Here is a 13,200-nt window from a genome sequence, read left to right as displayed (position 1 = left end):
CAGAGACAGAGAGAGAGAGAGAGAGAGAGAGAGAGAGAGACACACCTTGCAAGAAACCACTGTACTTTTTGACAGAAAGTATCCTGTTGGAGATGCAAGAAAAGCAGCTATGGTTGAGCTAAAGCTAAAAGCAGAGCAATGTAATTCTAGGTTTTTGTTTTGTATTATATTTTAAGCCTATACTAGGATATCAGCATATACGGAGACATATTTACAGCCAAGATCTTAAAATGTTACACCATTAAAATGGACATCACATGTTGCTGCTCCCAATGTGGTTGGAGTTTTGTGAATCAGGACAAAATGGCTCTTAACATTGGGTTGCCGACCTCTGGCCTAGGTCATGGAGGAAAAAGAGTAAAGAACTGTACTGCATATTTATCCTAATAAAACAGCTGAGACTTCACTCAAATTAGTCTAAATAACATTATGGCTCAGCAGTAAACCCAGGCTACAGATTAGAAGCATAGTAACATCATTCATTTAATTTGATAAGGCCACCTGTACTTTCTGTGATTGGAGCACATATACTTGGCTCCTTCATAATTCCAGGATGTGTTTTCTCTGTCAAACGTAACCCTGGTAAAACCTGAAAATATTGAAAAGTAGACGGACCATGTTTATGGCATTTATTAAAAAGTGTACAAAACCAAAAATGCATACAAACCTACATCACGAATAGAAGCAAGCAGAAACCCAAGTCCAATGACAGTTCTCTCTCAGCGATACGCTTCAGATGAAGAGTTCAGCTGAAAACTTGCATCCACCGAGGAAATTATGCTGGGCTAAAAATTCAGAGCATTCCTATTTACAGCAACTGCAGAATAAGTTATGCGCTTGATGGGCCAGTTTCACTGTTTGTACACTGCTACACTGATTGTCGAACAGATGGAGCATGAGCAGACAGATCTGACACTACATCCACATGCTTATATCAGGAAGACTTCTTCGCTTGGCTTTCAAGATGCCAAATATACACACAAAAAAGAAAAAAACAAAAAAAACAATCTGCTACTGGAGAGGCCAATCTCAGCCTGTAGTATTGCTTATTGTCACAAGCACAGAGAAACATATTAAAGCTTAGCGCTTTTTGGAAGTACGAGTTTGTTGTTCTTGTGCTTAAAATAAAAGGACCTTGGTTGATGAAAAAAATGACCATGAGCTCGGTCAAAAAATAATAAACACAGACACATACATTAAAAAAAATCAATACCAGTCATGTGATACTTTAAATGGGACTGGATAGTTGAACACCACAAATGGTAAGATCAGCCTGTGCTAAAGTGCATTAAACGTCAACAAACACTGCGAATGAAATAAGAAAATGTCTTCACGTCCCTGAGCCAGCAGGTGCGGCCGAGAGGTCAGAGGGAGTGCAGATTCGTCAGTCATCAGCTGTCACTTCAAGTCAAGTTTTTCCCACTAACAATTTCCTATAGATACCGTGCATGACCCTGATTAGCCGGTTTGGTTCGTCTCCAGCCCTCAGGTCTGAAATGAAAGTCCTCTATTGGCGTACTCCTCAGAAGAGAGGGTTTCATTGGTGGATGGAGTTTAGGGGATGGTACTTGAAGGCAGCCTCTCAGCACTACGACTTTGTAGTAGTGTTATACAGTTATCTTCATTCGTCCTGAACAGAGGAAGAGGAGAGATCCCAGTGAGAACACAGGGGAAAATTTATAGCACTACTGGAGCTGGATTCGTTTTACCAGATAAAGCTATGTAATGTATGGGGTTTGACTAGCCAATTGGTGGGGGATAAAGTATTGGTGCTATTTCACCAAATTCCCAACAGATTGGAAAATCTTAGCGTGTAAATAAATACGACAGGCTCCACAGTCAAAGACTGTAACACGCCTGATGACTGTGTCTAGGTACAACTAACCCAGCTCGATTAAGGCTTATGGTGCGAGTCTTCAAAAGTGTGAGTAGGAAATGTACACAGTGAAAACGGAACTGCTCAAATTCAGGTCAGTGAATTTGGACAAGTACTCTGGCTGTCATGTTTGCTTACTTAAATTCAATAATAAAAAGATTTGCTCTGGCAATTTTCACAATAATGCATATGATGTGTATTTTAACTGCCTCTTCTGTACTGAATAGAGCCATTTGTATACATTTTTGCCATATAAGGTTTCCTAATCTTTTAAGGAAGACTTTTAAAAGACTTCCTAGTTCGTTTTTTTTTTTTTTTTTTAATGGTGAAAACACCCTGCATGTTTTGTTATTGTTTAGTTATGTCCATTGTATTGCTTGTCCCATGTCCATCAAAATAACGGACGATACTGGACTACTACTAAAACTGATAGTGACAGCCCAACAACATCCAAGGCTTTGTAAACACAGCAGGTAAAATGGCCCAAATCAGATCTTCATATTTGACACAGATGTGCGTCAGTGTGAACATATGAACACACAATCTGACATTTTCAATTCCGATTTGAGATGCCTTCATATGTGGTACTGAAATCCGATACATGTCCGATTTGTGACTTGGTCTGAACAGCCAGATCGGAATTCATGCAAATTTTACGTCAATCCAACTCCATATTCGTCTGAATTTCGCACTGCTGAGATTCAGAAACATTTGAGCTTATGTTTCTGTACAAAAAATGATTAGAGACTTTTCCGGCTGTAGGAGAACGAGGCTGTAGCATCAGCAACAGTTAAAAAAGTCTGAAAGCAAAGTTTAAAGAATCCGAGGACACAAACCAAAGAAGTGACCATGCCCAGTCAGTGAAGCTTCATGATGGCTTGTGTGCTGCTGGTGTAGATGAAACAGAAAGCTCTTGGTGTGACTGGCCTTCATTGGCAGTCTTGATGTCTCATAGAGGTCACATTTAAAAGAGATTTTGGATTTGGTGAGAAAAACAGATTTGGGCCACTTTTACCTGCTGTGTGAACAAAGCCCAAGTAATTCACTTTTGTACAAAGACTCCAAGCAGACTATCAGCATAAAGTCCCCAGTTTAGTATAGTTAGTCACTGGCTATTATGTTAAGATACAGAAATGAGGATGGAAGCTTGAATTGTTTGTGGATAAGACAGGAGCAACATCTCTACATGTGAAGGAGCAATGTGCACTCTGGTGCTGGTATAGATTCACAGTATGGTCCTCAGCCCATACTTGTCACAAAAACAAAAATGGTTATCTGTACTTCACCACAAGACAGCCCAGCCATACAGAAGCAGGTGTGAGTGAATACACTCCAGTATGTCTATTTCTTTCTCTCTCTCACTCACACACACGTAATACAGTGAACTGTGCACAAACACGACAGAAGACAGAAGCAGCACCAACACACTGAAAAAAATGAAATAAAAATACACATAATACATAAAAAAGGGGTGCACAGTTGGAATGTGAACATAATTATTTATATTTTGACCTGTATAATCATTTTGGAATCGAAAGCCAGCAAAGTGCACATGCTGCACTTGAATTTGAGCTGTACACCAGCCAACTGGTACCCTCACTTTTGGATAGTACGTGATTGTTCCCTATATCTTATCTGCAAATGCCCCAATTGTGAACAAACTAGGTGGTGAAACCTGATTCTAAAGCATTAGCATTGGCTTTAGGTTTGAGGTTAGGGACAGGTTTAGGTGAATACAATAGATATTTAGTTGAACTCAAGCTTAGGGTTACCAAATATCTACAAAAGCATCTACAGTGTACTATCCAAATAAAGACGTTATCAAATACAATTCTCAATTGGCTCATTGAAAACACCATTTTCTAGATCCCATGTGTCAAACACAAAGCCTGTAGGCCAGATCAGGCCCGTGGCACAATCCAATCAGGCCCATCAAATTATTTTGATTTTCTATTAATATTAGTCCATTTCAGAATCAGAAGCACTACAATACCCAGCATGCACTGCAACGTAATTTGCGCAGACACCCCACTCCCAACAACAATCTATGGGACAGCAGTTCACATGTCAAAAGTTGTCAGGTGTCGAGACAAAACACACAGCTAGGTTTGAAAGATCTACAACCTGGGCACAGAAGAGATTTAACAGTTATCTGTAAATATAAGTATAGGCTACATTACATGTTATATCTGAAGGTTCACTACAAGCAGCTATGTTTTGCTATTTACGTTTTAGCATATTAAAATATAAATGCTCTCTGTCCCTCAGATTTGTTGAGATTTTTTTATGTGGCCCTTTTAGTGGTTGAGTTTGACACCTTTGATCTAGATGAAAAGAAATCACATCTTGGCAAACAATTTGATCTGTGCACCCCTGACAAACAACTTAACCGGACAAATTTAAAAATAAAAAGCAACAGTAACTTCTCCTACACGTTATTTTTGCTTGCTCCCTCTCCCTTTCTCTCACGCGCACACAAACGCACGCACGCACACGCACACACACACACACCTTCCTAGTGTTAGAGGCAGCGTGTTAGATGGGCAGAAAGCGATCAGGTGACACGGGGGGCACCATGCCATGCTGAGCTCGTCCATGCCAATAGACCAATCAGATAAAACTAAAACCCCACCTACCTGCCCACTGTTCCCAACCAATGGGCTGCCTCTGTCTACCTGTCTGTCTGCAAACCAACCAATCAGAGGTCACAAAACAGACGAGGTGCCAAAGCGTAGCAAAATAAAGAAGACTCAGATCCTGCCAATGGACTGAGCTTCTTTCTTTTTTTAAAGACATGTTCAAACATGTAGGTTTCATTTATTTACCCATGCCCAGCTTACAAATGTGTTCTTTCATAGCAACTGTTGCTAGGTAAGTATCAACTGAATTGAATAATTTATGCATTTTCTCATGCTACACTTGTCCATCTTAGCAACAGTTGATACCATAAAAGATACCATTTGGGGGGCAAAGCATGAAAAGGTCAATTTATTGCCTATATGCTTAAAGTATGTGCATTTAGCAAGTGCATGCAAGACCTTTATGAAGGCAAGGCAAAAGACCATTTATGTCCATTAAGTGCAGAAATATCCAACTGTTGTAAAAATGTACAGTGATCAGGTTGAATCAGTATATGGTTCACTAAACTAAAGCAGGAAATGTTTGTCTAGTGAATTTTGCATCCTGTACATCTGAAGGAGACAGATGTAAATCTGGATTTGATAGTTTTGTAATTTGGTAACGGGGTTGGATGTGTTTCTCCTCACCTGTAGCGAGCTGGCTTTGGGACCTCCTACGTGTGCTAGTGCTTTTGGAGCTGGAGGACAGAGTAGAGCCTGCACTGCTGGCTCTGGAGATGGGGAGGGGCACTGGGGTCACTGGAGGAGAGTCCAGCTTTGTGTGCATGAGTGAAAGAAAGAAGGGGGGGGCAGAGAGAGACACAGAGAGAGACAGAGAGAGAGACAGAGAGAGAGACAGAGAGAGAGACAGAGAGAGAGAGAGAGACAGAGATAGAGACAGAGAGAGAGACAGAGACAGAGAGACAGAGAGAGAGAGACAGAGAGAGAGAGACAGAGAGAGAGAGACAGAGAGAGACAGAGAGAGACAGAGAGAGAGAGCGCAACTTAGACGGTACAATGAGAAAAATTGATTTAAGCCTATGTATATTTAAGCCACACATTGGTAAGTAATTAGCCATTAGGCCATGTGCTCATGTGCTTCCTGACATAACATTATCTATAAATAGACAAAAGTACAGCATTTTTATGCTAAAGCACTTTTGTGTAATTTTTAATACGTAACACTATAATATCTGGATGTAATGATAAAATCTGATATGGATGGACTTTATTAATCCCAGAGGGAAAGTTGTCAATTACAGCAACACAGAATACAGTAAAGAGCATAACAAGAGCAACGTATTGCTGTACACTATTATAAAGATGTACACCTAAAATGGAAGAAGTAAAATGGAATAATAAAATATACTAAAACCACCATAAAATATAATGTACAGTATGAAAATAAGTAAGTTAAATCACATATATTGTGCAGGGGTGCATGTCAGATCCAGTGAATGAACAGACAGACTATCAAGTATCAAAAATAACCAAGCCTAGGTATAAGCTTCCATTATGTGCCATCATAATGCAATATTAGCAAAACTAAAGAAGCAAACTTCAGGCCCCAAACAGGTCTTGGATGACTCACTACACTTGGAGTAAGAGGAAAATTCAGCAAACCCAAATTTCCAACAAACCACTTTACAGGTGTTTCTGTGATTTTGTGTGCATGCGTGTGTACCTCCACACTATCATGAGTAGGTGAGGAAGATGTTGAGGAATTCTCTGCATGTCTTCGTGAGGAAGAGGATGGGCCGAGCTCGACAGTGCGAACGCGCTGAGCAAACTTCAGAGAGCAGACGGACTCACTGATATTACTGTCTAAAGGAGAGACCTGAGAGAGATGGAAACAGTTGTACAGCATAAAGAAAATGAAAAAAGTAACTTAACACTTCCACGTTTAACAATCTGCTTACCTACTTTCCACAAGCTTAACTGCTTTCCACATATTTTCACAGTATTGCCGGCTACAGTATGTAACAAAAAGTGCTTAAAGCCTTAATCTGGGCTTTTATACACTGTGCATGTTCTTGGCTGAATGTTCCGTGCTGTGTTCTTTCCTAATCAGTGCCATGACACTCTGTATTCTTTCCTAATCAGTACCATGTCACTCTGAAGAATCAACATCAGCACAGAATTTCTCACCGTGATAGATTCTCCTGACTCTAGTCTGGGTTAATGACTATGGATTCTGGTTAATGCTGCATGATTTTAAGCCAGCAGTCCCAATACTGGTGATTACAAAGGACTTAATAATGAGCCAGATCAGCTGTATTAGATTAGGGAAACAATGTGCAGAGCAGGGGGTCCCTGTGGCTAAGAACAGGCACCACTAACTGAAGTAGATGTTTAAAATGCATCAGATCGTTATGACACACTGATCTGAAGGTGGTGATCCAAATGCATTGAATGCCAGAATTGATTATAATCAATTATAGTAACACTAAGTACAGTCCATCATCCTTTTTAGAACAAAGCCATGTATCTCCACAATAGTAACTTTGCAGGACGGTCTTAAATGCAAGTTAAATGTTATTAGATTTTATTTTTTAATACATTTTTAAAATTAGATTTGGTAATTTCTATCAGCCAATTCTTCACGATATTTACACATGAAGTAAAGAGTAGCTGGTGTTGTCAAATAAAGCCAAAAAACAAACAAACAAATAAAGCAGAACTAAAATGCAGATACACTATTTTAAGTCAACAAAGACAATGTGTTTATATTTTGGTTAAAATACAGCTCTCAGGCATTTTGGTGCATAGCACTAGTCGATAAACAGTTTCTCAGGCCACATTTGTGAATCATCAGGGTATAATCATTGTAAAATCATACCATAATCACAACCATATTGTGGTGAAATCTGAGATTTCATAACACACTCATGACAAACCCAACTGAGTTCAGAGACTTCAACTGTGAGGACACCTGCATATTTACACACCTGCACAACCATGAGCGTTTTGCTGTCTCCACTGAGCGAGTCCTGGAGCAGGTATGTGAGGCGAGAGTTGCGGAAAGGAACGTGCGAGTGCCGGGAGCGCAGAGCATTGATGACGTCACCGAGGGCCGACAGGGACTTGTTGATGCACTGTGCCTCGCGCAGGCGGCTTCCTTCAGCACCTGATTTAGCGATTCTCTCAGAACCTGCCAAATCCACCAGGTTTAGCTTACCTACAGAGACACACCCAAAAGAAAGCCTCATGAGCTGTGATTAAATGTGCTTAATGAACAGTTTGTAAATGTTGAGCCACTCTATGTGGATCAGAAGTGCTTAACAAAAAACAAAACTTTAAAATCTTCAATAAAACTTCAAATTTGAAAAAAGGAACAAAATCATTTTTCAACTCTAAATCAACCAAACGAAAAATGTTAAACCCTGATTTTGAAATCAGGAATCCAAAATTAAATGATGTTATTTCACACAGGTATTCGCATATTGCTGCTGTTGTGACAGCCTCAACTCTCTGAAAAAGAAACTTCACAAGAGAAGGAAAGAGCCTTCTTAACCTTCATTTAAAATTAATAAAAAGTAAAAAAACATTTTTACAAGTAATTTTAGACCAAAACAGAAGACAAAAATAGAGAAACAGAGTTCTGTACAGCGACAATATATTACATATAAGGGACATGTGTGTTACATCTTGACACCATATATTGTGCCTGTATCCCAACCTGAAGTTCGGTGTCCTGTGGAGGAGTTGAAGCCGACAACAGTGATGATGAGGAGAGCGTGAGAACGTGAGCTGTGTTCGTTCAGGTTGGTGCATGCTGTCGCCCGGTTCATGTGACCCAGTTCAAACACCTACAAAGTAAAAAAACAAAACAAAAAAATACAAATACTGTGTTTTTAATATTGCCATTTTATTCCATGATAAAGTAGGTCCAGCAGTTTTGAGCAGAGTGACCATACTTGGCAACAATGCTTTTCAACCAATTACACAGAACTAACTATTGCTGGTCGTACCTTATTAATATCCTCCACGCTCTCCACTGTGAATTCTGTCAAGCCTGGGACATACAGCTGACCACTTCCATCTGGACACATCTTAATGTCCAGTTTCTCGCTCGGGTTGTCTCCTAAAAGATTCCTGAGGGAAATCAAAGCAAAACAGACGTGTTAAGTCTAATTCATACCTCACTCAACACAACAAAGCAGCAGACAAGAGGATTAGGTGACAGTACCAAAAGTCAATACAATAAATACATAAAACAGACTATAAGCTACACAAAACACTACAATAAACTACACAAACATTAAGAGGACACTCAGGCCAGGAAAACCTGAAAATGAAGTGGGAGGAACGTTGGAACAACTACTTTGAGTGGATTTCCTAGGTGGCCTGTCTGAAATGTGTTTTCTACACTCCTAGCAGTCAGTGATGTGGCTTCCTTCAGCATTATCCAGCACAACAGTGCAAATACATAAAACCCTCCCACCCTTAAGATACGTGAACAGCAAACAAAGTGGACAGTAGGCTGGTTAAAGACCAACAGCTATTTGTCCACAGCAGCATTTTTTTTGTATGTCATATTATATACAAGTCATTAGCAGCAGATATGACAATATTCTGTTCCCCTGCTCAAACCACAACTAGAAAAAGGCCACATCATTCAGAACATCATCCATAATTCCTCTCAAACTAAACAATGAGCCAAACAGCTGTGCAGAGGTTATACAACACAGAGAGAGAGAGAGAGAGAGAGAGAGAGAGAGAGAGAGAGAGAGAGACTGACTATGAGTCCTGATTTTGTCAGTGCATACCATGTGTATGGTTTTAGTTGCAGTTACGTAAAAAGATTTGATTTAATATCATTCTGACCATCTGCTGGGAACAAATGGAATATTTCTTAAACATCACACATTCTAGTTCTTTCCCTGTTTCCTCCACATTTGCTTTCCTCCTATCTATCTTTGATTCCCTCTCTTTCTCCATCATGCACCCTCTTACAGCTGCAGTAAGAGTACAATTACATAAGCAGACTAAAAGGGTATTTCACAAAACAGGATCTCTCTTTGCAGAGTATTTACTGGTATTCCTAATATATGAGCATTTACTGTGTCAAAGTACACCTTTATAAACTCAATCACACTGTAATTAAGAATCTTGTAATTCAAACAAAACCTTAAAACTTTCCAGTTTCTGAAATTTTAGTGAAGTAGGAAAAACATTGGCTGCTTTCACACTGATTAGAAAAACCCATCACATCAACTCTATTTAAAGTGTCACAGTATAAGAATCAGAAGAATACATAATGTGTTATGCAGACAACTTCAGTCAAAAGTCTGAAGTCTAAAGTCTGATCAAAGTTGTGCTATGTAAGTTGGGGGATTTGGAGACCTCTTTGGTGCAAATGTGTAATTACAGAAAACATGTAGAAGAAGGCTTTGTAACATAGGCTGTTCTTAGGACACCTTCCTAAGCAGTTGAATTGCAAACGATTGAGCACGTGTTGAAAGAGAATTCTAAGAGAACTCAGGACGTGTCTTCAGAGGATGTGAATGAATGATCTGCTATTGTAATCATATCTTCATCAGTATAATGTTGATTTTTTTGGGACCTAAACATCAAAAAATCAAATTTAAATCATATGGCTAAAACATGAGCTTTAACTACTCAATTGTTCATTTTACATTCACAAAACAATAGAAAGTTCAAATGTGTTTGTAAATCAAATAATTAAAATTCCATGTTAAAATGGGCTAATTAAAATTTCATCACTTTATACCAGTCAGAACAAGTTCTGCGGCATTTTCACCTGTAGGCATTTTTCGCTCTTACCGCAGCGTCTCGTTGTAAATCTCCACCATGCTGACAGTGATGTTGTAGTCCCAGTCAGGCTTTTTCTCAGACACCTCAGAGAAGAGCAGGCGGAGGGCTCGCTGGTTAATGCCAGGGTCCTCAGGAATGCCCTGCAACAAGAATGAATGTTTTCAATAATATAAAACCAGTATAGTGGCAGACAACGATATTCATTCTATTATACTATTCTAAATTGTGCTGCCTCACAAATGTACAATTAAGAGAAGATGAAAATAAAACAGCTGCGGTCTATTATTCCTGTTGAGATTTTTACTTATGGATGTGGTGGAAATTCCCTATATTTGTTATATATATATATATATATATATATATATATATATATATATATAAAATCAGCATTTTTATGCTGTAATAGTGCTTAAAAATAATTTCACCACAGAAAAACAAAGTATAAGACATTATACCTCCATGGTGTAGGTCTTTCCAGAGCCTGTCTGACCATAAGCAAAGATGCACACGTTATAGCCATCTATGCAGGATGTGACAAGGGACTGCACTTCCTGAAACACCTGACCAATCAGAAGAGAGGAGACAGTTAGGCCACTTCACCTACCAGAAAAATAAACACCAGCATGACCGGACATGATCTTGTGCTTTAACTGACCTCCTCCTGTGTGGCCTGAGGGGGAAAAACTTTGTCCAGTTCAAATGTCATGAGCTTGCCCTTATTGGAGAGGTAGAGCACAGCATCATCGTCTGGGTCAAAGGTCACCATGTTCTTGCTGTCAGACTCTGCTTCTTCCTGGCACATGGGACGAACCCGGCAGAACACCCGAATGTTTCCTGTGAAATTACAAGTATTGTGATTATCTGTGCATTATGAACAGCTTGACCGTGTAATGGCACTACATGTGTATCATATTTAAGCAACACCATGTTCAGCATTACAAATACAGAATGAATACAGGATAATAACCCTGCATTTACTCAGTTTTCTGACTAATTTATCTTATATCTGCAGTAGATATGGGAAGCAAGTACTGTATGTGTGTCAAAGTTTGTAATGCTCGTCCAGCATTTTTTCTAGAATCAAGGGTATTAACAGTTAGTGTCTCTTTGCTGTGGAAACAGCCTCTACTCTCCTGGGAAGGCTTTACACCAGATGTTGGAACAATGGCTGTTTACATGCAAAGATTTTTGCCAATCTGATTGAGTACATTCCGATTACAGATTCAGACTGAGGTGTTTATGCTCACTCTACTCAAAAATCTGATGGAAAATCTTCGTTTACATGCTCATTACAAGTAATCCAATTTAAAATGATGCGCATGTATGGAGAACCGCTTAGAGTAAACATTACCATGATAACGAGCATCACACGAGGTCCAGTCAGAGTGAGATGAGCAGCAGTGAGCAGTGCTTGTGTTCTGAATTGCTTTAAAATGATGTCAGACTCAGAAAAACGTTCTTCACATGTCCTTATTAAAGAGGGCCAAGAGCAAGGCATCGTGTTCTGAGACACATAAGCTGGACGTCCGTCCCACCGCCGTCTTTTAAAGATCAGAGTATAAACTTCATCTCCTCTGCAGACCAGTTTCTACTCCATCATGTTGAACGGTATAAACTTTCACTATGACGTGATGCATATGTGCAGAACGTACCTTACACGTACCAATTGGAAATGCAATCAGATCTAAGTGTTTACACAGATATTATTCTTCTATTTAACGGATTATTTACAGGATTACCCACCTTGTTCAATCGGACAGAAACTGTATTCCAGGTGGCCTCAATCGGACTACACTAGTCTGATTGAGCTATTAGTCAGATTATTAACAGATAAGTATCAAGTCCTCACAAAAGCAATGTTCCAGCATCTGGTGTAAAGCCTTGGTTGTACTCTGGTGGCAAATTTTTACCACCACATTGTTTGGGTACCTTCCCACCACAATATGCAATACGCAATACCACTGCCATAAACCCCAAGGGGTATCTGTACCTTACACTAGCTTAATGAAACTAGCCTGGCCTACTGCATGTTGTGCATCAATGAACATAAAATATCAACAGCAGAATTTAGACTGATGTACCAGGAGTACAGGCATGCTAGTAAAGTGAACCATTTCTGCAATGCTTTGTTTTTACACAGCAGTCTCAAACCTGGAATGTGAAGTAGCATTTTAAACATGCTCCTGTTGAATTCACAACAAGTAGCAAAAAAAAAATAAAAATCTATTCACAATTTTGGGTCTTACACATGACCACTACTGCTTACATGATGTCAGGAAAAAAAGATTATATTGATTAACAAACCTGCAGAAAAGCAGTGATTACTGGTTCTGGCTCCAAATACGCTTTACTTACCCTCTGTGTTCTTATGGGAAAATCAGCAAAACTAACTAAATAAATAAATAAATAAATAGGTTATGGTGGTGATGTGCCCACCACTGCAGCTGGAATGTTACAATCACAGTATTTCAGCTGCATCCCTATTATACTCCAATGTTTTGGGCACCAACCGCCATTACAAAACTAAAAGAATAAAAATCTTGGGTAGAGGAATTTGGTAGAGTGCATACCTTTCAGGCGCACCAGTTCATTGTGGCACTTTTTCCTCAGGTTCATCTCCCTCTTGTATTTGCGAAGCAGCTCCTGGTTAGCACTGCTCACTTCCCCAATGACCTGGCAGATCTGTATTAAAGCATACGCAAAACATTGTTTCTCATTTGCAGGAACACACCCATCCTTATGTCCCAACTATGTACATGTGGCTAAGGTTTGTTGCATAAACAGTGAGATCAAAAAGTCTGAGGCCACTAGTGACAATGCTTCCATTTTGCATTCCTTTTAATTAAAAAAAAAAAAAAAATGCTATTATATTATCAGCATAACAACTTGAGTGAAAAGTACAATCTTTGACAGTGTGTACTTTAGCAA

The 13,200-nt window shown here is 39.3% G+C and overlaps 1 protein-coding gene across 7 annotated transcripts in view; it reads right to left on the bottom strand.

Annotated features, from left to right (window-relative positions):
• Positions 1–615: 615 nt before the first annotated feature.
• Positions 616–13,200, bottom strand: part of kifc3 (kinesin family member C3) — a 69,468-nt gene continuing 56,883 nt past the window's right edge. For 6 of the 7 annotated variants that reach the window (XM_037539881.1, XM_017708009.2, XM_037539877.1 and 3 more), the window contains 11 exons: positions 12,843–12,954; positions 10,928–11,106; positions 10,728–10,832; positions 10,282–10,412; positions 8,466–8,589; positions 8,174–8,303; positions 7,443–7,672; positions 6,179–6,331; positions 5,143–5,269; positions 4,513–4,559; positions 616–1,630 (listed from right to left, as the gene is read on the bottom strand). In XM_037539881.1, coding sequence (XP_037395778.1) covers positions 1,622–1,630; positions 4,513–4,559; positions 5,143–5,269; positions 6,179–6,331; positions 7,443–7,672; positions 8,174–8,303; positions 8,466–8,589; positions 10,282–10,412; positions 10,728–10,832; positions 10,928–11,106; positions 12,843–12,954 — 1,347 coding nt within the window. In that variant the 3' untranslated portion in view covers positions 616–1,621. The remainder of the gene's footprint in view (positions 1,631–4,512; positions 4,560–5,142; positions 5,270–6,178; positions 6,332–7,442; positions 7,673–8,173; positions 8,304–8,465; positions 8,590–10,281; positions 10,413–10,727; positions 10,833–10,927; positions 11,107–12,842; positions 12,955–13,200) is intronic. The other variant, XM_037539876.1, reaches the window with a different exon arrangement.

The sequence above is a fragment of the Pygocentrus nattereri genome, chromosome 7 (assembly GCF_015220715.1).
Source record: "Pygocentrus nattereri isolate fPygNat1 chromosome 7, fPygNat1.pri, whole genome shotgun sequence".
NCBI classification, from domain to species: domain Eukaryota; kingdom Metazoa; phylum Chordata; class Actinopteri; order Characiformes; family Serrasalmidae; genus Pygocentrus; species Pygocentrus nattereri.
Note: the sequence above shows the minus strand (reverse complement) of the source record. Positions and strands in the feature narration are given on the sequence as shown.